Source organism: Clinocottus analis, unplaced genomic scaffold (assembly GCF_023055335.1).
Source record: "Clinocottus analis isolate CAN_PGR_092001 unplaced genomic scaffold, fCliAna1.0.p SCAF_74, whole genome shotgun sequence".
Taxonomy (NCBI): Eukaryota; Metazoa; Chordata; class Actinopteri; order Perciformes; family Cottidae; genus Clinocottus; species Clinocottus analis.
Window position 1 is genome coordinate 155,001 of NW_027176234.1, and position 25,000 is coordinate 180,000.

At 46.5% G+C, this 25,000-nt stretch overlaps 4 protein-coding genes across 7 annotated transcripts in view; 2 read left to right on the forward strand and 2 right to left on the reverse strand.

The window, feature by feature from the left end:
• LOC137779356 (gastrula zinc finger protein XlCGF57.1-like) overlaps positions 1–5,732 on the reverse strand; it is a 6,037-nt gene extending 305 nt beyond the window's left edge. Inside the window, exons 1-2 of the mRNA XM_068567021.1 lie at positions 5,376–5,732; positions 1–3,069 (exon numbers count right to left, since the gene is read on the reverse strand). The exon at positions 1–3,069 is cut by the window's left edge and continues 305 nt beyond it. Of these exons, the coding sequence (XP_068423122.1) occupies positions 1,724–3,069; positions 5,376–5,568 (1,539 nt within the window). The 5' untranslated portion in view covers positions 5,569–5,732 and the 3' untranslated portion in view covers positions 1–1,723. The remainder of the gene's footprint in view (positions 3,070–5,375) is intronic.
• Positions 5,733–6,416: 684 nt separating this feature from the next.
• Positions 6,417–11,040, reverse strand: LOC137779357 (zinc finger protein 436-like). Of its 2 annotated transcripts, XR_011077050.1 has the most exons (3): positions 10,614–11,040; positions 9,036–9,198; positions 8,666–8,799 (listed from the first exon to the last, which is right to left on the reverse strand). XR_011077050.1 is itself a non-coding variant. In XM_068567022.1 (2 exons), the coding sequence occupies exons 1-2, from the start codon at positions 10,633–10,635 to the stop codon at positions 7,397–7,399; spliced, it is 1,425 nt and encodes a 474-aa protein (XP_068423123.1). In that variant the 5' UTR covers positions 10,636–11,017; the 3' UTR covers positions 6,417–7,396. The 2 variants fall into 2 exon arrangements, 1 of the variants encoding a protein (XP_068423123.1); XM_068567022.1 differs by lacking the exon at positions 9,036–9,198 and having other exon boundaries at positions 6,417–8,799; positions 10,614–11,017.
• A 398-nt stretch (positions 11,041–11,438) lies between these two features.
• On the forward strand, positions 11,439–18,276 carry LOC137779354 (zinc finger protein 665-like). Its single transcript, XM_068567019.1, has 2 exons — positions 11,439–11,927; positions 14,408–18,276. The coding sequence occupies exons 1-2, from the start codon at positions 11,906–11,908 to the stop codon at positions 16,720–16,722; spliced, it is 2,337 nt and encodes a 778-aa protein (XP_068423120.1). The 5' UTR covers positions 11,439–11,905; the 3' UTR covers positions 16,723–18,276.
• A 2,182-nt stretch (positions 18,277–20,458) lies between these two features.
• LOC137779347 (regulating synaptic membrane exocytosis protein 2) overlaps positions 20,459–25,000 on the forward strand; it is a 10,437-nt gene continuing 5,895 nt past the window's right edge. For all 3 annotated transcript variants that reach the window (XR_011077048.1, XM_068567010.1, XM_068567009.1), the window contains exons 1-5: positions 20,459–20,780; positions 20,851–20,995; positions 24,245–24,288; positions 24,408–24,527; positions 24,605–24,704. Coding sequence is in view for 2 of the 3 variants with exons in the window: in XM_068567010.1 (XP_068423111.1) it covers positions 20,670–20,780; positions 20,851–20,995; positions 24,245–24,288; positions 24,408–24,527; positions 24,605–24,704 (520 nt within the window). In the remaining variant the exon portion in view is untranslated. The remainder of the gene's footprint in view (positions 20,781–20,850; positions 20,996–24,244; positions 24,289–24,407; positions 24,528–24,604; positions 24,705–25,000) is intronic.

A 25,000-nucleotide genomic window follows, 5' to 3' on the forward strand; every position in this document is an offset into this window, starting at 1 on the left:
ACCTTCCTGTTCTTCTTAACTTTTTCCTTGTGGAACTTGTTTGTTGATCTGAAAATGCCTATTTTCTAACAATCAGTAAGAATGATGGAAATTATCATTTCTAATGATATATTGAATGTGTATTGGGTTAAAGAATGAAAACAATCAGTTGAAGACCCCAACATGCAGACATGTAATGACATTTTATGTCCACCAGTTGTCTCTCTGTCTTCTTGTTTGCTTGTTGGAGAAACATAAATTCACAGTCCAAACTGAAAGTCCTGAAGAAACTTTTCTCTCAACTAGTTGAACTCTCGGCGCTGCAGAGAACATCACTTACTGCTGTCGCTCTCCCCGAGCGACCCCGAGGATGTTTTCCATCTCATACTTCGTCCCATCAGATTTGCCGTTGGCATGAATCTCCTTCCTCAAACTGAACAGCTCGGTTGAAATCACCTGCAGTGGATTTTCATGTGATTATTCAAGATGGACTTCTAATGAAAAGCTTTGCGGCAGATAGGGCAACCGAACGGTTTCTCTCATGTCGTTCTCAAGTGTTCCTGAAGTCGGAAATTATGACCAAACCTTTCCCCGCACAGAGCAGTCGAAGGTGTTCTCCAGGGCTGCAACAGCGAATCGATAAAATTGATTAGTCAAAAAAGTTGGCAACGAATTTCATTACAGACCTGTGTTCAACAGTCTGATATCATGGGGCTTCATGCAGAGGAAGTGTTGCTGGGATTTGTAGTTCCATATCTAATGAACAACCTTTGTTTAGTTGCAGTACGTAAGTTATCCGTTGAAACTGAGTGGTTACTTCTGGAATGTCATCTCTTGTTCTCTGAGTGTGTACTCTGTGATTGTGTGTGTCTGTGCATGTGTATGTCTGTGATTGTGCATGTGTGTGAGCGTCTGTGAGTGTGCGTGTCTGTGATTGTGTGTCTGTGCATGTGTGTGAGCGTCTGTGAGTGGTCGTGTCTGTGATTGTGTGTCTGTGCATGCGTGTGAGCGTTTGTGAGTGTGCGTGTCTGTGATTGTCGAGAACAAGTTCTGACGTTCAAACAAATCCTGTTAAGTTTTCTGATTTGTATTTCTTTATTTTTATAAATTATTTATTGTTAAGATTTTTTTCACTGTGAATTTGCAGTCAGTTCTGTTTTAATAACAAAAGGTTGCAAATGAATGCTTTAAAAATATTTTTTTATCCAATTAATCCAAAAAATAATTGACCGATTAATCAATTATTAAAATAATTGTTAGTTGCAGCCCTGGTGTTCTCTCCTGTGTGGTGCCTTGTGTGTTCCAGGTAGTGATAGTTTTGAACAAAACCTTTTCCACACAAGGAGCAGCTCCGGTGTGGCGTCTCATGTGAACCTTCAGAGAGTACTTCCTGGTAAAAGTTTCACCAATAAAGTGCAGCTCACTCTGGTCTCCTCCCAGTCATCATCATCATAGTTATTAGCTTCTTGTTTTGGTTCCTGTCTGGTTCTGGTCCTCCACAGTCCTCTCCATCAGCTTCTGTTTCCATGTGTTCAGTTAGTCTTTGATTAAGCTGAGAGGACTGAGCTTCCTCTTCATCATCTTCACTCTTCACAGTAGTGAATGAGAACTTGATACCAGCCTCCTCTAGCACTTGAAGCTGCTCTCCCTCCTGACTGATCCAGAGTTCCTCCTGTTCCTCTTCAATGTGAGGGGGCTCTGGGTCCTCCTGGTTCTCTTTAATGTGTGGGAGCTCCGGGTCCTCCTAGTCCAGACTGGAGGATGGTGTCTCTCTTTTATGGACTTTCATATGTCTCACTACGTCTCCAGAGAATCTAAACCATTTCTTACAAACTGAACAGCTGTAGGGTTTCTCTCCCGTGTGACAAGGCATGTGGCGCAGTAAATTTGCCTTCTGAGTAAACCCTTTATTACAGACTGAGCAGCAAAATGGTTTCTCTCCTGTGTGAACTCTCATGTGAACCTTCAGACTCGACATGTTGCCAAATCTTTTTTCACATGCAGAGCAGCTGAATAGTTTCCTGTCCGGATTATGCTTCACGTCCAAGACTTCTGCCTTAGAAAGGTCTCCAGGATTTAAACGCCTCCCTGGGTCTCTGTAAATGTTGTGGACTCTCAAGTGCCTTATAACATATCCTTCAGATCTAAAACGTTTCCCACAAACTGAACAGACGTAGGGTTTCCCTCTTGTGTGCCCTCTCATGTGACGGTTTAAGTTTGCCTTCTGAGCAAACCCTTTTGCACAAACAGAGCAGGTATACGGTTTCTCTCCTGTGTGAACTCTCACATGAACTGTCAGATTTGTCTTGTTGCAAAATATTCTTCCACATTGCAAGCAGGTATGTGACTTCCTGCCAGGACTCCGTCCCTCATCACTTGCTGTAATATTTGTTGGAGTGTTTGAATCAGAAGGTCCACTGCAACTGTTTCTAGTTTCTGAGTCACCAACACAGAAAGTGGACTGTTTGTCTCTGATGTGGCTCTTCATGTGTCTCCTGACGTCTCCTCTATATTTAAAACATTTCTTACAAACTAAGCAGCTGTGATGTTTCTCTGCTGTGTGTCGTTGCACGTGACGGATTAAGTTGGATTTCTGATTAAACCTTAGACCACAAACTGTGCAGCTAAAGGGTTTCTCTCCTGTGTGAATTCTCATGTGAACCGTCAGGTGTGTCCTGGAATGAAATCTTTTCCCACAAACAGAGCAGCTGAATGGTTTCTTAGATTTAGGGATCTCAGCACTAGTTGTTTCCTCAGTCTCAGGTACAGAAGGGTCTCTATCCTCCTCATCAGGATCTGGTTCTGGTCCTCCACAGTCCTCTCCATCAACTTCTGTTTCCATGTGTTCAGTTAGTCTTTGATTAAGCTGAGAGGACTGAGCTTCCTCTTCATCAACTTCACTCTTCACAGGAGTGAATGAGAACTTGACACCAGCCTCCTCCAGCCCTTGAAGCTGCTCTCCCTCCAGACTCGTCCAGAGTTCCTCCTGTTCTTCTTTAATGCGTGGGGGCTCTGGGTCCTTCTGGTCCAGACTGGAGCTCCAGTCCTGCTGCTGAACCTCTTCTTTAACCACCAACAGCTGCTGGACGTCTGCAGGAAACAGGAAACACACACAGATGTTACAAAGAAATATGAAGAATAACAAATAGTATTCATATAGCACTTGAAAAAGCTTGGTACTAAAGGATGCATACGACTCAGTACTAAAGGATGCATACGGCTCAGTACTAAAGGATGCATACGGCTCAGTACCAAAGGATGCATAGGGCTCAGTACCAAAGGATGCATACGGCTCAGTACTCCAGGATGCATACGGCTCAATATTCCAGGACGCATATCGCTCAATACTAAAAGATGCATACCACTAAGTACTAATAGATGCATATTTTAGTCCATCATGCAGCTTTGGGACCCCTCATACCATGGACACAAGCTGTTCACGTCCTCCCCTCTGGAGGGCGCTTCAGAGCTCTGTATGCTAAAACCAGCAGACACAGAACCTACAACCTACAACCAGCAGAAACAGAACCTACAACCAGCAGACACAGAACCTACAACCAGCAGACACAGAACCTACAACCAGCAGACACAGAACCTAAAACCAGCAGACACAGAACCTACAACCAGCAGACACAGAACCTACAACCAGCAGACACAGAACCTAAAACTAGCAGACACAGAACCTAAAACCAACAGACACAGAACCTAAAACTAGCAGACACAGAACCTAAAACCAACAGACACAGAACCTAAAACTAGCAGACACGGAACCTAAAACCAACAGACACAGAACCTAAAACTAGCAGACACAGAACCTAAAACCAACAGACACAGAACCTAAAACTAGCAGACACAGAACCTCTGGTGAACAAACAGACTCCTCCCTCTGACACTATTAAAACTTCTCTGCATTAATATCCAAAATGCATTGTCATTGTTTTCATGTATATTATTTGATACATTTATACTATACATACTAGCTAAATGTTGAAGCTTAGGTTCTGTGTTTTAAAGGAGGTTCTGTGAGGTACTGGCCCGGTTGGGAGGATTCATGGGAGGATTCATATCAAAACCGATAGGCTGGGTAAATCATTCATCCCTAGAGTCATACAACTGTTCAACCTGTCAAAGTATCAAAGCTACTGTGTTAGACTTCTCTGCATAGTCTCCTCCCCCTCAAACATGCACAGCCCCCAACCCACTCACTCACAACTTATATACAGGGTTCACTATCTACTGGCTATGTTAGCCCCCTGCACAACACCCCTACTGGCTATGTTAGCCCCCTGCACAACGCCCCCTACTGGCTACTGGCTATGTTAGCCTGCACAACGCCCCTACTGGCTACTGGCTATGTTAGCCCCCTGCACAACACGGCCCTACTGGCTACTGGCTATGTTAGCCCCCTGCACAACACCCCTACTGGCTACTGGCTATGTTAGCCCCCTGCACAACACGGCCCTACTGGCTGCTGGCTATGTTAGCCCCCTACACAACACACCCCCCTACTATCTACTGGCTATGTTAGCCCCCTGCACAACACCCCTACTGGCTACTGGCTATGTTAGCCCCCTGCACAACACGGCCCTACTGGCTACTGGCTATGTTAGCCCCCTGCACAACACCCCTACTGGCTACTGGCTATGTTAGCCCCCTGCACAACACGGCCCTACTATCTACTGGCTATGTTAGCCCCCTGCACAACACCCCTACTGGCTACTGGCTATGTTAGCCCCCTGCACAACACGGCCCTACTATCTACTGGCTATGTTAGCCCCCTGCACAACACCCCTACTGGCTACTGGCTATGTTAGCCCTCTGCACAACACGCCCCCCTACTAGCTACTGGCTATGTTAGCCTGCACAACACGCCCCCCTACTAGCTACTGGCTATGTTAGCCCTCTGCACAACACGCCCCCTACTGGCTACTGGCTATGTTAGCCTGCACAACACGCCCCCTACTGGCTATGTTAGCCTTCTTTTCTTTTGGACAATCTTTTGTAATAGTGTGTGTTTGTATATATTATGTTGTATGATGTGTCAAGCTACTTGGACCTTGAATTTCCCTTTGGGGATCAATGAAGTAATTATCTATCTATCTATCTATCTATCTATCAATCAATCAATCAATCAATCAATCAATCAATCAATCATCTGGAGACTAACGTCCTGAACTAAAACCTCAAAGATTCCCAAATGACATCATCACTGAAGAAGTCAAGACCATTTCATACTTCATTCGCTTTCAGTTACCGAAAAAACAAAGTGTCTCCAAAGAATAAGATTGTGCAGTTTAAGAGCCTGTACTTTAAATAGAAGTTAAACTTCAACCAGTCCACTAGAGACCAACCTGCTGACCTGAGGTCAGTTCACCAGAGAAGAAGTAGAGACCAACCTGCTCTGTGGACCCGGACTTCCGGGTTGAAAACAGCGTCCAGTAGTCTCCGTTGTCGCTCGTTCTCGTCTCTAGAAGCAGAAAGTTCCTCCTCGTACTCTGCTATCGTTCTTTCAAACAGCCCAAATATCTCTTGCGCAGCCGCAGTGAGTCGCTGCTTCACCAACGCTCTCAGCATTTGGACTTTACACATGTTCACACGACGACAGCAACTTGTTCTCCACACAAACTCCGTCACGAAGCCCGTTTGCTCTCCATCCAACAGTCCCGACGACGATGTTGCTAACACGCTAAGCTAGCTTCAGTTTCTCTCCACAGACAAAAAGGTCTCTCCGCTTTGCGCGGACGCCATCTTGTTCCAAGCTAGCCAGAGTGAGGACCACCACTTCCGGTACAGTTGAGTTTCTGGCCTTCAGAGTAAAAGCCTGGTATAAAAAAAAAAGACTACACAAGGAAATATACATACATAAAAATATGACCAAGTACTAAATAGGTCATTAACAATCAGATTATTATTAATAATAACGTACAATCACATCACCCTCTTCTTTCTCCTGTTTTTTGAAGAACACACACCAACATCCTGTAATCTGTTTATTCTGTGTTTTATTCTGAAGGTTCTGGTTATTCCTCTCTTTCCTGCTCTGGTGACGTCAGTCCTTAGACTGTGCCGTCGCAATAAAGTAATCTAATTTAAGCAGTAATAAATGTGTTTATTTCACACATATCCGACTCTAACAACTCAACACTTTAGTGCATTCTTCATAACTATTATTACAAATAATAAGTGGTTCTGCCTCTAACGCGCAGAATTCAACGACACTTGAGTCCTGTTGGTTTGAAGTACATTGATTCACTTTGAAGTACATTGATGAACATTGATGTACTGTTCTCAGGACCTTCTGTATATGTATATTATGTGTATTGATATTAATAAACATTGTATTATTTGAATAATGTTATATACATATATATACACATTTAATATATAAATATTGAATATTAAAATCTGACGAGAACATTTGTGGGGATAAAGATTAACTTTATTTTGGAGGAAACCAAAAGTAAAGATCCAAACTCAGGAACTTCATATTCTGTTTCTAGACACTGAGTTACATCCCATAATACAACAGCTGGACTAACCAGCCTCCATCAGGCCAGAGCAGGGTCCTTGTGGACCTCGTCAGGGGAGTCCAGGTCCGGGTCCACATCTCGATCCAGATCCCCCGGACTCAAACCACCGGCCTCATTGGGCTGCGGTCTGGCAGCTTCAGACAAAGTATGACGACGTTTACCAACCAGTGAACTTCATGAGGAAGGAACCAGTGGCCCACAAGTCTGAGGGATGCGTTGGAGCCAGAATGTAGTTTTAACACAGGTGCATTGTGGGACATGCAGTTCCTACATTGAACACAGGGAGGCACAATAACACCAAAGGGCAAAGAGGTAAGTCTGCTAATAAGAACAGGTGTGTGGAGTTTCATCTAAACCAGCATTTTTGTCAAAAAACACAAAGCTGACTATTAAGATGTGACTTCCTGATGAATCACGTCAAACCCTTTTCCAGCACACTGAGCAGCTGACGGGTTTCTCTCCTCTTTTCAGATATGTCTGAGCAGCAATTGTTTGTCATTGGTCTCGCACATCACATCCCTCTTATTTACAGCTTCTAAAGCCTAGTTCATGCTTCTGCGTCCAGTCGACGCTGTACCTACGCCGTTTACTTGACGCCGTCGTTGAGCATTTGAAGTTCTGCGTCGACGGACCGCGTTGCTCTGCAATTCACGGCCATGTCGCCAGGTGTGTGTGGCTGTGTGGTTTCAGGGGTTTTGGAGTTAGGGCTCATCAATATTGAAGAGCAAATGCTTTTATTGCAAATGTTGAAACGTAGGCGACAGAGAAGACGTTTGTGGAGGTGGTCTGTACGACCACTAAAAAAAAAAAGCAAATGCGGAAATTACGTTCTGAGCGGACCAATCACAGCGCTTGCGGTCCGCTTCAACGCAACACGTAGTTAGGATTTATGTCTCCGGCGTAGGGGTGTGTGTCGACGGCGTACCTACACCTGACGCAGAAGCATGAACAAGGCTTAAGCCTGACTGAGGTTTTCCGTTGGCTGGAGGTTCATCCTCTCGGTTCTCCTGATGAAGATGAGTGAACCGATGACCAACACATTTATGGCTCCTGAGCTGATAAAGCCGAGTGAATCTTTGGTCACAAACACTGCAGCTGAACCGTTTCTCTCCCGTGTGAGTTATTGCGTGTTTTTTCAGATGTGACTTGAAGCCAAATCTTTTCCCACACTCTGAGCAGTTGAAGGGTTTCTCTCCTCTGTGGATTCTCACGTGTCTCTGTAAATCTCCGCTCTGTGTGTAAGATTTCTCACAAAGTGAGCAGTTGAATGGTTTCTCTCCTGTGTGCACTCTCATGTGCACTTTCAGATTCCCACTATCACTGAAGCTTTTTCCACACACTGAGCAGCTGAATGGTTTCTCCCCTGTATGAGTTCTTGCGTGTTTCTTTAGATGCGACTTGAAGCCAAATCTTTTCCCACACAGTGAGCAACTGAATGGTTTCTCTCCTGAATGGGATCTCATGTGCACTTTGAGATTTCCACCATCACTGAAAGCTTTTCCGCAAACTGAGCAGGTGTATGGTTTCTCTCCTGTGTGGATCCTCATGTGTTTCAGTAAGTTCCCACTCTGTGAAAAACTTTTCTTACAGACTAAGCAGTTGGATGGTTTCTCTCTTGTATGCTTTAACATGTGTTGCATCAAATTTCTCTCAAAGACAAATCTTTTCCAACACTGAGAGCAGCAAAATGGTTTCTCTCCAGCTCTACATCTGGAACCACCGACAGAAACATAATTATTCAGAGAGTTTAAACCCGACTGAGGTTCTTTGGTCTCCTTCCAGTCATCACTGTTATCAGTCTCAAGTTCAGAAGAGTCTCCATTCTTATCAAGATCTAAGTTTCTGTCTGGTTCTGGTCCTCCACAGTCCTCTTTATCAGATTCAGTTTCCATCTGTTCAGGTCTTTGATGAAGCTGAGAGGACTGAGCTTCCTCTTCATCATCTTTACTCTTCACAGGAGTGAATGAGAACTTGATAACAGCTTCCTCCAGCCTTTGAAGCTTCTCTCCCTCCTGACTGGTCCAGAGTTCCTGCTGTTCCTCTTTAATGTGAGGGGGCTCTGGGTCCTCCTGGTCCTTTTTAATATGTGGGGGCTCTGGGTCCTCCTGGTCCTTTTTATTGTGTGGGGGCTCTGGGTCCTCCTGGTCCTTTTTAATGTGTGGGGGCTCTGGGTCCTCCTGGTCATTTTTAATGTGTGGGGGCTCTGAGTCCTTCTGGTCGTTCTGGTCCAGACTGGAGCTCCAGTTCTGCTGCTGAACCTCTTCTTTAACTACCAACTGCTTCTGGACGTCTGCGGGAAACAGGAAAAAGACATTGAAGAAAACCAAGAGTTTATGTTAAAGTCAAGCTTAAAAAGGTGAAATTACATTTTTGTATCATAACCATAATCATGTAGTAGTAGCGGCATCAGAATCAGTCTCACTAGTAGTAATAGTAACAGCAGAGTCTGCCACTGGACTTCAACCTCTAAAGGGAAGCCTCCAAATCAGAGTTCCCTAAACTTTCAGCAGTTGCCCCTGTTATAACCTGGTGTGTGACTCCAAAGGTTCTAGCCCTATGACAGACAGGTGTGGTGGAGGTCTCGCCTCCCTGAGGGGTCTCCTTCGGACCACCGGTGGACCGGCTCTGACGCGGGTCACCTCAGACTCAATTCCCTTCAGAGCCTCATGGACCCGGCTGGAAGGAGCACCTGTAACGGGGAGAGGTTACGTGCTGGACGAGTTCACACATTACTCCAGTTAAGAGATGACGATGAAGATCTAAAGTGTCTGACGCATCTTTTACTGATGCTGGAAGGAGTTTGGTTATGGTGATCTGCTGTTAAAATATATGAAACATTATCCTCTGCATTATCAAAGTTAATATTCTCATAAGGTTAACAGATAGTCGAGTCAGTAACGTCGTGTCCTTTATTTGTTCAGGAACCTGAAGAGCTCATTTGACAGCCAGAGATCGACCTGTAACCTGCTGTCGTGAGAGTATTTTTATTTAATAGTTTTTGTTTCATTAAGAACATAATCAGTGATACACTGCATTAAATGTGACACCAGGGCCCCAGGAGGGGAGGTCCCGGGCAAGGGAGTCCACACAGCCCCAAAATATGCATTGTGCCACCAGAGGTGGCGGCGGGGACTGGGCCTCCGTGACCCGTGGATTCGCAGACTGGTACCAACAAGCTATAGTTGGGTGCAGAGCCCCGGTCCTGGAACCAAACCCCTGGAGAAGAACTGGACGAGAGGCATCAAGCCCCCGCTGAACGTTGCCGTATTGGACAAGAAGAACAAGAAGGTGAAGAGCGAGTCGCTGAGGGAAGTCTGACTGTGTGCCGATGCACCAAACACCACCTCCCAGTACCAGTATGGTCTCATGGAAGCATGTCCGCAGCCTGGGCCGTGTTTAAAGACGGGTACCGGTCGGCCAGAAGGGCTGAGCTGCGGTGGTTGCCGGTCTCGGAGACTAATTAGATTAAATGATTAACTATGGAAAAGGACTTTCAGTTGGCTTCAAAGAAGTTCAAAACCTTTCTAAGACTCAGAAAGGGACATGAGCACTTGGCTCAAGTCCAGGACGGAGGGTGCTGTACTCTGTTTTCACGAGGTGAAAGTTATAGTTTTTATCTAGAAAAGATATTCAGTGTAAAACAAGTTATTTGAGCCACAATGTCATTTTCATGATAAAACTTTATTTTCATTATTCTAACAAAATGGTCTGGTTTACCTGAAAGAGATTTACATTCTATATTCTATTATTTGAAAAAGTAAAGATGGAGTTTGATCATTTTATTACAGTGGAGTTGAGGAGGCGGGGCCTGAACGTGGTGATACCACTGATACACACAATATATATTAAATATACCATGAATCAACAATATATATATATATATATATATATATATATATATATATATATATATATATATATATATATATATATACACACACACACAGTATAAATACTCCAGTGTAGTACAAGTAGCTACCTAATGCAGTGGAGTATATAAATACCAGCAGCTGACAGCAGGAGCTAACAGTAGCTTAGCAGCAGCTAGCGGTAGCTTAGCAGCACAGGAGCAGGACATGTCTCCGGCGGCAGAAGGAAACCAACCTGCTTCTCTCCGCAGCTCCATGGCGGCCTTTAAAACCACATCCAGCTCTTTGCTCCTGTTCGTATCCGGATGTCTCCAAACGTCCAGTCGGAGGTCCGCGAGCCGCAGCTAGAGCCGCCGTTTGGATGCATGTTGGACATCCTGACATGTGGACATTTCCCACTGATGGAGGCCCAGAAGACTAAAGGAAAGTACACCGTGTTTGTGTCCTTCTTTCCACTCAGCGGAGCCGCTCACTGTGCGACCCGGAAACACTCACACCACTTCCGCTCCTCGGGCCTTCACAATAAAACAGAATACTATAATATACATTACATTACATATCATTTAGCTGACGCTTTTATCCAAAGCGACTGACAATAAGTGCATTCAACCGTAAGTACGAAAGAACAATCAATATTTAAATGATATTTCTAAGTACTTCAGTACCATGTGTTGCTACTTAATTACTTCTCATAAATTATTAAAACAAAATATAATGACTCACATTATATCAAGTCCTTAAAATGAGCTCCAGCATGACAGTGGTATTATATATACTATATTATAATTATGTGTGTCTTACATTAACACCTTCATATGAGGATACAGGCTCCTACCTCTCGTACCCCCTGTATCCCATTTATTATTTTATATTATTTCTAATAATATTTTGTATTAGTTTGGGATTTATTAAATTATATGTATATTTCTAATATTAATAATGAGTTTGGAATATTTTGATCATATTTATAATATTATTTTATAAAGTTGGGATGTATTATACTATATTTATAATATTTTTTTATAACTTTGGGATTTATTATTTTATATTTATAATTATTAATACTTCCAATGTATTATTATTTTAGACTCCAATGCAGCAACAATAAATGAACTATTGCTAAATAAATGAAGCAGCAGACATTTTGTGATTTGGACGCCATTTTGCTGAACAAGTGTTAGAGCTTCCGGTGCAACGTCGCAGGCCTTCACAATAAGACGTATTTATATGAGTTGTATACATTAAAACGTAATAAATGAATGAATATGCATGTTTCATAATCGTAGCTACAGCGACAGCAGCTCCGACATTATTCACGTTAATATCACCAAACCAACGTTTCTGGTCGGTAATCAGTGATAATCTCTCTTATTTTGAAATCTCCCGGCCGTGTCGTCATCCGGTCCGCGATCTGCAGCGGCTCCCGGTGAACCGTTAGCTGCAAACAACAACGCCGCGAAACATCCCAGAGTTCTGTTCGGTCAACGAGCAGCGCGAGACCGGAAGCTGCTGCTGCTGCTGCACGCGATGGAGCCGCGAAGAAGAACAGGTGGGTTCTCTGCTTCCTGCTGCTGCTGATGCTAAGCTAACGACAGCTGCTATTTAACAGCAGTAGTCTGGCGTTATCGCGACAACAGGTGACCTTTGACCCCGGCGAGGTCACGTGATCAGACAACACGACACACGGGTTAAAAGTGAGAGCTGCTTCTCTCCTGGAGTCCAGAGAGCTGCGGGAGGCGCTGAAGACGAACGGAGGTCAAGTCGGACAGTTTTCAGCTGCCTTTAAAGTATTAACAGGAAGTTACAGAATAAAATACTTCCTGTTAGTTCCGATCTGTAGTCTAGTTGTAGTTCACGGTTCACGATTGATTTCATTTATATGTGACTATAAATATATATATATATATATATATATATATATATATATATATATATATATATATATATATATATATATATATAACCCTAACCCCTATATATATATATATATATACTTGTGTAATATCTGCATCTTTTGTTGTTTTTATGTCTGCCTGTGAAATACATTACTACTGGTTTTGATGTGTGTTATACAAATGCAATTTTGGATTATAAACCACACAACATATAGTTTTAGATCAAACCTGAGACTAATAGTCAACAATTGAGCGTTAAGGGCCGGCATTTCCCATCATGCACTGGGCCAGACAGCCGGTGGAGAGCTGCTGCAGCGTCTGCTGCACTATGTATGTATGTATGTATGTATGTATGTATGTATGTATGTATATATAAATATATACGTATATATATATATATATATATATATATATATATATATATATATATATATATATATATATAGAACATATATATATATATATATATATATATATATATATATATATATATATATTATAATGTAATTGTTTTTTAAAGTCACACTCCATGTATTATAATGTTCTCATGTCCTCTGCTCCTTCATGTGTTCCTCTGCTCCTACATGTGTTCATCTGCTGGTTCATGTGTTCATCTGTTCCTTCATATGTTTATCTCCTCCTTCATGTGTTCATCTGTTCCTTCATATGTTCATCTCCTCCTTCATGTGTTCATCTGTTCCTTCATATGTTCATCTCCTCCTTCATGTGTTCATCTGTTCCTTCATGCCTCTTCATGGCTTCTTCCTGGTTAACAGCATGTTTTATCCAATCACATGTCTCCTCTCTTCCTCTGTGGAAGAGCAGCCTGTTAGAAGACATGAAGAACCTTCTGGAGACCGAGACGTGTGATTGGTCACAGGGCCATGTGACCATGAACATGCGCTGTGATTGGTCAGTGAAGGTAGCGTCTCACCTAGAAGCTAGAACCTCAGGACTTACTGATGACCTCTTTCCTACAGAGAGTCCTATAGTTAGGACTGGTTCAGGTCTATAGTTAGGACTGGTTCAGGTCTATAGTTAGGACTGGTTCAGGTCTATAGTTAGGACTGGTTCAGGTCTATAGTTAGGACTGGTTCAGGTCTATAGTTAGGACTTGTTCAATTTCAGGTCTATAGTTAGGACTGGTTCAGGTCTATAGTTAGGACTGGTTCAGGTCTATAGTTAGAGCTGGTTCAGGTCTATAGTTAGGGCTGGTTTAGGTCTATAGTTAGGAGTGGTTTAGGTCTATAGTTAGGGCTGGTTCAGGTCTATAGTTAGGGCTGGTTTAGGTCTCTAGTTAGGACTGGTTCAGGTCTATAGTTAGGACTGGTTCAGGCCTATAGTTAGGACTGGTTTAGGTCTATAGTTAGGACTGGTTCATGTCTATAGTTAGGGCTGGTTTAGGTCTATAGTTAGGACTGGTTCAGGCCTATAGTAAGGACTGGTTTAGGTCTATAGTTGGGACTGGTTCAGGTCTATAGTTAGGACTGGTTTAGGTCTATAGTTAGGGCTGGTTCATGTCTATAGTTAGGTCTGGTTCAGGTTGGTCCACCCGCTAGATATGCTTCTATAGGCTTAGACTGGGGGACATCTTAGGATACACTAAGCTCCTCCCTCTTCTGGATGAATTCATGTCTCTTCAATGCACATTACTAAATCTACTTCTTCCCCGGAGCCTTTGTGCTTCCTCGCCTCAAGTTTCTATGAATCGGTCCTGCTTCCTGTCTCCTATCTCCTGCCTCCTGTCTCTTTTTCTATTTTTTTAGAAGTTGTTTCTGATGTGAGGTCCTGGGACAGAATCTCTATGTGTACAGATTGTTAAGCTCTGAGGAGAATTTGTATTTAGTGAATTTGGGCAAAATAAACCAAATTGAATTGAAGGAGTCGTTTTTCTATATATATACTGTATATATATATATATATATGTATATATATATATATATATATATATATATATATATGTGTGTATATATATATATATATATATATATATATATATATATATATATATATATATATATATATATATATACTAGTCTTCTCTTGCAGATGAACGCCCCCTCGTGTATAAGCACCTTTTTAAGCTTGAATTGAACATACACTTCCTTCAATATGTGTTTTCTTTTTCCTACAGACGTCCAGAAGCTGTTGGTGGTTAAAGAAGAGGTTCAGCAGCAGGACTGGATCTCCAGTCTGGATCAGGAGGACCCAGAGCCCCCTCATGTTAAAGAGGAACAGGAGGACCCAGAGCCCCCACACATTAAAGAGCAACAGGAGGACCCAGAGCCTCCATACAGTAAAGAGAACCAGGAGGACCCAGAGCCCCCACACGTTAAAGAGGAACAGGAGGACTCAGAGCCCTCTCACATTAAAGAGTACCAGGAACAGGAATTGTGGACCAGTCAGGAGGAACCACTCTGGAATTCAAATTCTTCCGAGTCCTTGGAGTTTAAGACGAAAGTGAGTTGTGAAGATCGGACGGAGAACAGAGTACCTCATTCGATTTTAAAGTCCCTGAAGATTGTTGAAGTCCCTGTTGATGATCTGACAAGTAAAACTGTCAGGAAAACATACAGCTGCTCTGAATGTGGCAAAGTATTTGGCCGCAGCCTACATCTAAAGGTCCACATGAGAACTCACACAGGAGAGAAACCCTTCAGCTGCTCGTTCTGTGGCAAAAGTTTTACTCAAAAAGTGAATCTGACGTATCACATGTCAATCCACACAGGAGAGAAACGCTTCAGCTGTCGTTTCTGTAAATCACGGTTTACGTGGTACACTCAGCTCAAGAGTCATCAGTGTGCTGCTGCGTCCTCTCAGAGACATACTAAGGACACCAGAGAGAAGCCATACAGCTGCTCCCAGTGTGGAAAGATATTCAGCCACAAGGACAATCTAAACTTACACAAGATGATTCACACAGGAGAGAGACTGTTTGGCTGCTCCATTTGTGGTAAAAGCTTTAAACACGGAGGACATCTGACACAACACACGTCTGTCCACACCAAGGAGAACCGGTTTACCTGCCGAGGGTGTGACCAAAGATTCACCTGGCTTTATCAGCTCAAGAGACACGAGTGTGCCGGTGAATCTTCTCAGTGTCACAAACCCTGTACCAGTCAGGACCCAGAGCCCCCACACATTAAAGAGGACCTGGAGGACCCAGAGCCCCCATACATTAAAGAGGACCTGGAGGATCCAGAGCCTCCACACATTAAAGAGGAACAGGAGGACACAGAGCCCCCTCACATTAAAGAGGAACAGGAGGAACTCTGGACTAGTCAGGAGGGAGAGCAGCTTCAAGGGCTGGAGGAGGCTGGTATCAAGTTCTCATTCACTCCTGTGAAGAGTGAAGATGATGAAGAGGAAGCTCAGTCCTCACAGCTTCATCAAAGACTAACTGAACACATGGAAACAGAATCTGATGGAGAGGACTGTGGAGAACCAGAACCAGACAGGAACTCAGATCGAGAACCAGATCCTGATGATGAGTCTGGAGACTTTGAATTTAAGGATGAATTCAGTGATGTTGACGGGACGGATACCCGAGAACAACAGTTGGGTTCAAACTCTGATGCAGGACGCAACACCGGCAAGAAAGCGTTTAGCTGCTCTGACTGTGGGAAAATATTTGGCCGAAAGGAACATCTGCAGACTCATGTGAGAATTCACACCGGAGAGAGACCGTTCAGCTGTTCAGATTGTGGTAAAACATTTGGCTGTAAGAGGTCGCTTCTGGGTCACATGACGAGTCACACCGGAAAGAAACCATTCAGCTGCTTGCAGTGCGGGAAAAGATTTGGCCGGATGGTAAATCTGAAGACTCACGAGAGACTTCACACAGGAGAGAGACCATTCAGCTGCCCGTTTTGTGCCAAAGGTTTTACACAGAAGGTTCACATGACTCAGCACACAGCCGTCCACACGGGAGAGAAACAGTTCAGCTGCAGCGTCTGTGACAAAAAGTTCACGTGGCTTTCGGGTTTCAGACGACACAAGTGTTGCAGCGAGCACTCTGAGCTGGACAAAAGCCAACCAGAGGAAAACCCGGAGGTGGAACCAGGAGAGAAACCGTTTCGCTGTCGTCAGTGTGGGAACAGATTTAATCACAAGCACAACTTGAAGGCTCATATGAGAATTCACACAGGAGAGAAACCATTTAGTTGCTCTGTTTGTGCTAAAGGCTTCACTGCGAGTGGAGCTCTGAAGAAACACCTAAGGACGCATTCCGGAGAGAAACCCTTCAGCTGCTCCCTTTGTGGCATCAGATTCACACAAGGAGGGAATCTGAAGCGGCACATGGCACAGCACACAGGGGAGACCCGAGAGAAACCCTTCAGTTGCTCTTTTTGTGCCAAAACCTTCACGCAGGTCTCAAACATGAAACGACACGTGGCGCGACACGTGGCGACTGAAACCGGAGTGGAAGCTAAGAGCGGTCAGAACTGACTCCGGATCAGTAGGAGGAAATCTCAAGTTCATATTGTCACTGCCTACAAACAACAGAAAGTAGAAAATATATTTAGCGCATTAGATCATCGTTTGGTCTGTCAAATGTTCAGTCTTCGTGTAAGAGTCAGAACCACAACGAGATTCAGTTTAAGAATCTTTTGTGAAGCTGGAATCCAAATTTTTTAACATATCATCAATCATAAAAATAGTTCCTTTTTATTTAATTTTATTATTGCTATATGAAGATTTTTAGCCTTTAGTTTGATTGTACGAGGGAGACTCCAGCCGGGGGTCGGTGGAAATCTCCTTATAGTTCACATGCAGAGAAGAATTCCCCCAAGGGGATTAATAAAGGAGACATTATTATTATTATTATTATTATTATTATTATTATTATTATTATTATTATTCATTAGATCAGCTGTCAGGATGAACAGAGTTGAAATTTCCACAAAAAGAGAAATACTTGTGTTATTAATGAGTTAATATCTCACATCGTTCTGTTGAGTTGAAATAAACTACAGTGTGTTCATTCTAATGATGGAACATAACACTTCCCTACTTCAGCGTTAGTTGCGTTAGCTAAGCACCAACTGCTGTTAATGATTCGGTCACACCGACCCAAACACTCATTTGGAGGTCTGCTAAGCTACAAACGGCTAACTGCAGAGGTGGGGGGGGCTCAGCGCTACTTCCACAGCTGCTCGTCTCCTGGAGGAGAAGACAGAACCACGCTTCAGCTAATTCTCACATTTATTATTATATTGCACAATATCTGACCAGAATACTACTAACTAAGTAATGATAACTAAGTAATGTTAACACCAACTAGTAATGTTACTACTAACTAGTAATGTCTGAAGCACAGTCTGTCTGAGAAGGGGCGGGGCCTCAATTATGATCCAGATTATAAACCTGCTGAGTGTGTGTGTCTCAGTGTGTGTGTCTGAGTTTGTGTGTCTGAGTGTGTGTGTGTGAAGCTTCAAACGACCGACAGACAAACTGTAAGAAACTGTTATTTCTGTGTTATTATATGATGTATTTCTTGTTCTGTAAACATTATGTATTGTTATCTTTGCGTTCTGTTTAATCTAAATGGATAATGAGTTTATTTTTTCGTCCTTCAGTCATTTGATTGTTGATCATTTTGATCGTTCTGCAATTTACTGACTTTATGTAGTTAATCAACAAAAAATCTAAAATCATTTTGCTTATGTGTTACACCTTAAAATACTTTTGTGTTGATCAAACAAATCCAACAAACACACAGATTCATCCAGAAAACTACCAGAGACCAGAAGTCAGGTTCTTTTTTTTATTATTTTGACTTCCTGTAGGTCTGTTGCTACTCAGGAATAATAATAAATCCATCACTGGAACTTAAATACATTTTTAATGTTAAGAGGTTGAGTCTGAAACAAGTAAACGTTCCACCAGCTGCAGTGAAGCAGCAGCTGAAGTTCTTACAGCAGCTGCTGACGGACAGCAGAGTGACAGCAGGGTGACAGCAGAGTGACAGCAGAGTGACAGCAGGGTGACAGCAGAGTGACAGCAGGGTGACAGGGTGACGGCAGGGTGACAGCAGAGTGACAGCAGGGTGACAGGGTGACGGCAGGGTGACAGCAGAGTGACGGCAGGGTGACGGCAGAGTGACAGCAGGGTGACGGCAGAGTGACGGCAGAGTGATGGCAGAGTGACGGCAGGGTGACGGCAGAGTGACGGCAGGGTGACAGCAGAGTGACAGCAGGGTGACAGGGTGACGGCAGGGTGACAGCAGAGTGACAGCAGAGTGACAGCAGAGTGACAGCAGGGTGACAGGGTGACGGCAGGGTGACAGCAGAGTGACGGCAGGGTGACGGCAGAGTGACAGCAGGGTGACAGGCTGACGGCAGGGTGACGGCAGGGTGACAGGGTGACGGCAGGGTGACAGCAGAGTGACAGCAAGGTGACAGGGTGACGGCAGAGTGACAGCAGGGTGACAGGGTGACGGCAGGGTGACAGCAGAGTGACAGCAGGGTGACAGGGTGACGGCAGAGTGACGGCAGAGTGACGGCAGAGTGACAGCAGGGTGACGGCAGAGTGACGGCAGAGTGACGGCAGGGTGACGGCAGGGTGACGGCAGAGTGACGGCAGGGTGACAGCAGAGTGACAGGGTGACGGCAGGGTGACAGCAGAGTGACGGCAGAGTGATGGCAGGGTGACGGCAGAGTGACGGCAGGGTGACAGCAGGGTGACAGGGTGACGGCAGGGTGACAGCAGAGTGACAGCAGGGTGACAGGGTGACGGCAGGGTGACAGCAGAGTGACGGCAGGGTGACGGCAGAGTGACAGCAGGGTGACGGCAGAGTGACGGCAGAGTGATGGCAGAGTGACGGCAGGGTGACGGCAGAGTGACGGCAGGGTGACAGCAGAGTGACAGCAGGGTGACAGGGTGACGGCAGGGTGACAGCAGAGTGACAGCAGAGTGACAGCAGAGTGACAGCAGGGTGACAGGGTGACGGCAGGGTGACAGCAGAGTGACGGCAGGGTGACGGCAGAGTGACAGCAGGGTGACAGGCTGACGGCAGGGTGACGGCAGGGTGACAGGGTGACGGCAGGGTGACAGCAGAGTGACAGCAAGGTGACAGGGTGACGGCAGAGTGACAGCAGGGTGACAGGGTGACGGCAGGGTGACAGCAGAGTGACAGCAGGGTGACAGGGTGACGGCAGAGTGACGGCAGAGTGACGGCAGAGTGACAGCAGGGTGACGGCAGAGTGACGGCAGAGTGACGGCAGGGTGACGGCAGGGTGACGGCAGAGTGACGGCAGGGTGACAGCAGAGTGACAGGGTGACGGCAGGGTGACAGCAGAGTGACGGCAGAGTGATGGCAGGGTGACGGCAGAGTGACGGCAGGGTGACGGCAGGGTGACGGCAGGGTGACGGCAGAGTGACGGCAGAGTGACGGCAGGGTGACGGCAGAGTGACGGCAGGGTGACGGCAGAGTGACGGCAGGGTGACAGCAGAGTGACAGCAGGGTGACGTCAGAGTGACAGCAGGGTGACGGCAGAGTGACGGCAGAGTGACGGCAGAGTGACGGCAGGGTGACAGGCTGACGGCAGGGTGACGGCAGGGTGACAGGGTGACGGCAGGGTGACAGCAGAGTGACAGCAAGGTGACAGGGTGACGGCAGAGTGACAGCAGGGTGACAGGGTGACGGCAGGGTGACAGCAGAGTGACAGCAGGGTGACAGGGTGACGGCAGAGTGACGGCAGAGTGACGGCAGAGTGACAGCAGGGTGACGGCAGAGTGACGGCAGGGTGACGGCAGGGTGACGGCAGAGTGACGGCAGGGTGACAGCAGAGTGACAGGGTGACGGCAGGGTGACAGCAGAGTGACGGCAGAGTGACGGCAGAGTGACGGCAGGGTGACGGCAGAGTGACGGCAGGGTGACAGCAGAGTGACGGCAGAGTGACGGCAGGGTGACGGCAGAGTGACGGCAGGGTGACGGCAGAGTGACGGCAGAGTGACGGCAGAGTGACAGCAGGGTGACGTCAGAGTGACAGCAGGGTGACGGCAGAGTGACGGCAGGGTGACGGCAGAGTGACAGCAGGGTGACGGCAGAGTGACGGCAGAGTGACGGCAGGGTGACGGCAGAGTGACGGCAGGGTGACGGCAGAGTGACGTCAGAGTGACAGCAGGGTGACGGCAGAGTGACGGCAGAGTGACAGCAGGGTGACGGCAGAGTGACGTCAGAGTGACAGCAGGGTGACGGCAGAGTGACGGCAGAGTGACGGCAGAGTGACGGCAGGGTGACGGCAGAGTGACGGCAGGGTGACGGCAGAGTGATGGCCAGCAGAGTGACGGCAGGGTGACAGCAGAGTGACGGCAGGGTGACGGGTCGGTGTTGTGTGACTGACAGGAAGTCCAGCTCCTCTGGCTCGTGTTATGACGGCGGGCGGGGCCGGATGCCTCGCTCGCCGTCTGACCGCGGGCTGGACCCCCGAGCGAGGTCGTCACACGGCTGCCGTGGTAACGAGGAGGAGCTGCGCGATGGGCGGGGCCGCTGGCCTTCACAGGTGAGTTTGACACGGCAGGTATTTCAGTCATAGAGTGCATCGGTCGTCATTTGATTCTCTTCTGGTTCAGGACAAGCGGCGGCGGGAAGAAGAGTTTCTGGCTCGTTACCGTAGCGACCCCAACCTGGAACGTTACCTGGTGAAGCCAAGCGAAGAGGCCAAGGACGTCTCCATGGGAACCAGCGAGCTCGATCACCTGGCCCTGAGACATCCAGGTAGAGCCCCCCCCACCCCCCCGCCCTCTATTGAGACCTCCAGTTAGGGCCCCCTCCTCCCTCCCCCCATTGAGACCTCCAGGTAGAGCCCCCCCTCCTCCCGCCCCCGAGACCTCCAGGTGGAATTCCACCTGACTTGTGCTTTTGCACTTAGCGCTCCGTCAGAATCGGCTTCATCGATTGGTCGGATCTGGAAGTCAGAGGTCGTTCTCTGTGGACCGAGCCGTCAATCACAGCAGCCCCACTTCTCCGTGGAGCAGCTTGTTACCTCGGCAACAACTAGACGCAAGCTCCGCCCTCAAGAAGAAGAAAGCCAATGAGAGTTCAGCCCAGATTGGGCGGGGCATGGGGAAGATGCACGTGATTGGTAACTTCAGCAGCTCAGAGGAGGAACTGGTGACCACGCCGGACTCCACCAGCTGTGAGGAGCCCGACAGTGAGTGGTTACATGCTAAGTGCTAGTTAAAAGAGGCTAGGTGGCTACATGCTATATGCTGGCTACATTCCTCCAGACCTGGAACGCCACATGCTCTCAAGCTTCTGTGACGCTAGCGTCAAGATGCGTGTCTAAGGGTTATACCATGGAGCGAGCCTCCTACCTCATGGTCCTCCTGAGAGGAGCTATGGAGTCCAGAGACAATGAGCTAGTAGCTCCATAGCTCCATCCCCAAGATGATCCATCTGAGACGAGAGGTAGCAAAGGCGTCCTCAACGACACTCATCACATATACTGTTATCTTCAAAGGAGGAATGCGAATAGCTCAACATGTGACACGCTGAGCAAAAGAGAGGTAGTTAACCTTAGCAGAACAAACAACATGAAAATGAGACGCTAAAAGAAGAAGAGAGTCAAGTGTTTAGATGTTAAAGTTGTTCAGCGGGTAATCAGCCACTTGGACTAAAGAATATCACACAATTAGCTTGTTGAGCTGCAGCTGAGACGAGTTCGTCACCAGATCACAGACACGTGGCTCTGGAGTCCTGATGAGCTCAGCAACATAAGCCTCTTACTGCCGAGCCCCAAGGCACGAGCTCTACAAGTGGAAATTAGTTACAGTTGCTCAACGTGTTGCTGGACAGTTACAGTTGCTGGACATGTTGCAGTAACAGTTGCTGGACATGTTGCAGTTACAGTTGCTGGACATGTTGCAGTTACAGTTGCTGGACATGTTGCAGTTACAGTTGCTGGACATGTTGCAGTTACAGTTGCTGGACATGTTGCAGTAAAGTTGCTGGACATGTTGCAGTTACAGTTGCTGGACATGTTGCAGTAACAGTTGCTGGACATGTTGCAGTTACAGTTGCTGGACATGTTGCAGTTACAGTTGCTGGACATGTTGCAGTTACAGTTGCTGGACATGTTGCAGTTACAGTTGCTGGACATGCTGCAGTTACAGTTGCTGGACATGTTGCAGTTACAGTTGCTGGACATGTTGCAGTAAAGTTGCTGGACATGTTACAGTTGCTGGACATGTTGCAGTTACAGTTGCTGGACATGTTGCAGTTACAGTTGCTGGACATGTTGCAGTTACAGTTGCTGGACATGCTGCAGTTACAGTTGCTGGACATGTTGCAGTTACAGTTGCTGGACATGTTGCAGTAAAGTTGCTGGACATGTTACAGTTGCTGGACATGTTGCAGTTACAGTTGCTGGACATGTTGCAGTTACAGTTGCTGGACATGCTGCAGTTACAGTTGCTGGACATGCTGCAGTTACAGTTGCTGGACATGTTGCAGTTACAGTTGCTGGACATGTTGCAGTAAAGTTGCTGGACATGTTACAGTTGCTGGACATGTTGCAGTTACAGTTGCTGGACATGTTGCAGTAAAGTTGCTGGACATGTTACAGTTGCTGGACATGTTGCAGTTACAGTTGCTGGACATGTTGCAGTTGCTGCAGGTCGTCTATCAGAAGACAATCATGTTAACAAGTTAATCTGCTCCCTTGCTGTCATTGGGCCAGAAGTCACCTGGTCAGAGATAAGGAGCTCTGATTGGCTCAGAGGGTTCTTTGCGCCTTCTCTCAGGTTGACGAAGCAGCTCAGAGTTTTTGCTGCTGCCCTTAAGACAACCGGAGAATAACAAGACCAGGTGAATATTCATCCCTCCATCAGGCCTACAGACCCTTGGAGATCCACCGCAGCGCCTCTACTGCTGTTCACTTGGATTAACAGAGGGTTGCTCACCGAGCTCGCCTTAGGAGTCACTGTGAAAACAGAGACTGCAGGAAGCAGCAACCAGATCACAACCTGTCTGCAGGCCCGCCAGACAACATCACAGCAACGGCAGGATATTCTGTTGATAGGGAGGTCTAGAGGTTTCATGGTGATCTTCTGGAGTTCTGTGGCTCAGATGTGGTAGTTATGCAGGAGGAAAGGGAGCAGCACTGCAATGTTGCCAACAACTAACCAACATCCACCAGCATCGAGCTCACTGTTTGACTAACCAGATCACTTTTAGATGACCAGCAACAGGCCGAGCTAACAGGCTAACAGCAGGTTCATACGTCTGCAGTGATTTGTAAGCTAGAGGGAGGACAGACGGCAGAATGGGATCAAAGGTTCGTTACCAGTGACTCTCATTACGCTCTCAGGTATGAACCTGCAGCCAGAGCTCAGGGCAAAAACACCCACTGACACTGTGAGGAGCTGCAGATTCACCTCCTCTTCACCTTAATGGTGCTCAGACCTGTAAGTAGGCTCCTGCAGTGTGTGTGTGTGTGTGTGTGTGTGTGTGTGTGTGTGTGTGTGTGTGTGTGTGTGTGTGTGTGTGTGTGTGTGTGTGTGTGTGTGTGTGTGTGTGTGTGTGTGTGCGTGCGTGCGTGCGTGCGTGTGCGTGTTTAAAGCTGCTTTGCACAGTGCAGTTGTGTGTGTAAAGACGGATTACGGACGACATGTTGAGCCCGTAGAAGCAGAGGAAGAGCAGAAGGAACATTCAGGTCAAAGCAGCAGGACGTCAGAGCGGCGCCATCTTTGTTAAGATGAGTTTTCTCTGGACTAAAAACCAGCAGTGGGGAGCGTGATATTATTTTAGGATGTGATATTATAAAACATATCGTGATCGTAGATCAAACCCACGAAAGGTTCAGAACCCAGCCAAAGCTTCGAAAGGCTGTGAGGAACCAGCTGTGTTTTACATATGTTCTTCATAAATCCAGAACTATGACCTCCTCCATTGACCTCTGCTCTCTGACCTTTGACCCCTGCTCTCTGACCTTTGACCTCTGCTGTCTCCTGCTGGATGTTTAAGGAGACATGGACGGGCAGTGGTGGGATCAGCCTGGCCCTCCAGCGGTAAATTATTTATTATTTATTGTTATTAATATTCATTTATTATGGGATGTTATCCAGTGCTTTGCATTCATGAATGGACTAAACCTCTGCTGCTAAGAGACCTGTTTATTGTTCATCAGCAACCGTTCACATGGCAACCGTCCAAAGATGGAGAGCGTCTGATTGGTCGAATTCTCCTGAACAAGAGGATGAAGGACGGGACGCTTCCTGCTGATGTCGCCTCGCTGCTGGGCCTCAAGGTGGCGCTCTTTACTGCTCCTCTTCCTCCTCTTCATCCTCTTCCTCCTCTTCTTCCTCACGTCCTCTCATGTTTCAGGTGGTTGGTGGTAAGATGACGTCGTCTGGTCGTCTCTGTGCGTTCATCACGAAGGTGAAGAAAGGAAGTCTCGCTGACACCGTGGGACACCTGAGACCAGGTACACACACACACGCACCTGAGACCAGGTACACACACACACACACCTGAGACCAGGTACACACACACACGCACCTGAGACCAGGTACACACACACACGCACCTGAGACCAGGTACACACACACACGCACCTGAGACCAGGTACACACACACACGCACCTGAGACCAGGTACACACACACACACACCTGAGACCAGGTACACACACACACACACCTGAGACCAGGTACACACACACACACACACCTGAGACCAGGTACACACACACACACACCTGAGACCAGGTACACACACACAC

Excerpts from the sequence above, each read along its gene's own strand:
- LOC137779354 (XM_068567019.1), top strand. The coding sequence starts at position 11,906 with ATGGAGCCGCGAAGAAGAACAG. Across the intron at positions 11,928-14,407 it reads GGAGCCGCGAAGAAGAACAG|ACGTCCAGAAGCTGTTGGTG; the intron begins GTGGGTTCTCTG and ends TTTTTCCTACAG.
- LOC137779357 (XM_068567022.1), bottom strand. The coding sequence starts at position 10,635 with ATGGAGCTGCGGAGAGAAGCAG. Across the intron at positions 8,800-10,613 it reads GGAGCTGCGGAGAGAAGCAG|ACGTCCAGAAGCAGTTGGTA; the intron begins GTTGGTTTCCTT and ends TGTTTCCCGCAG.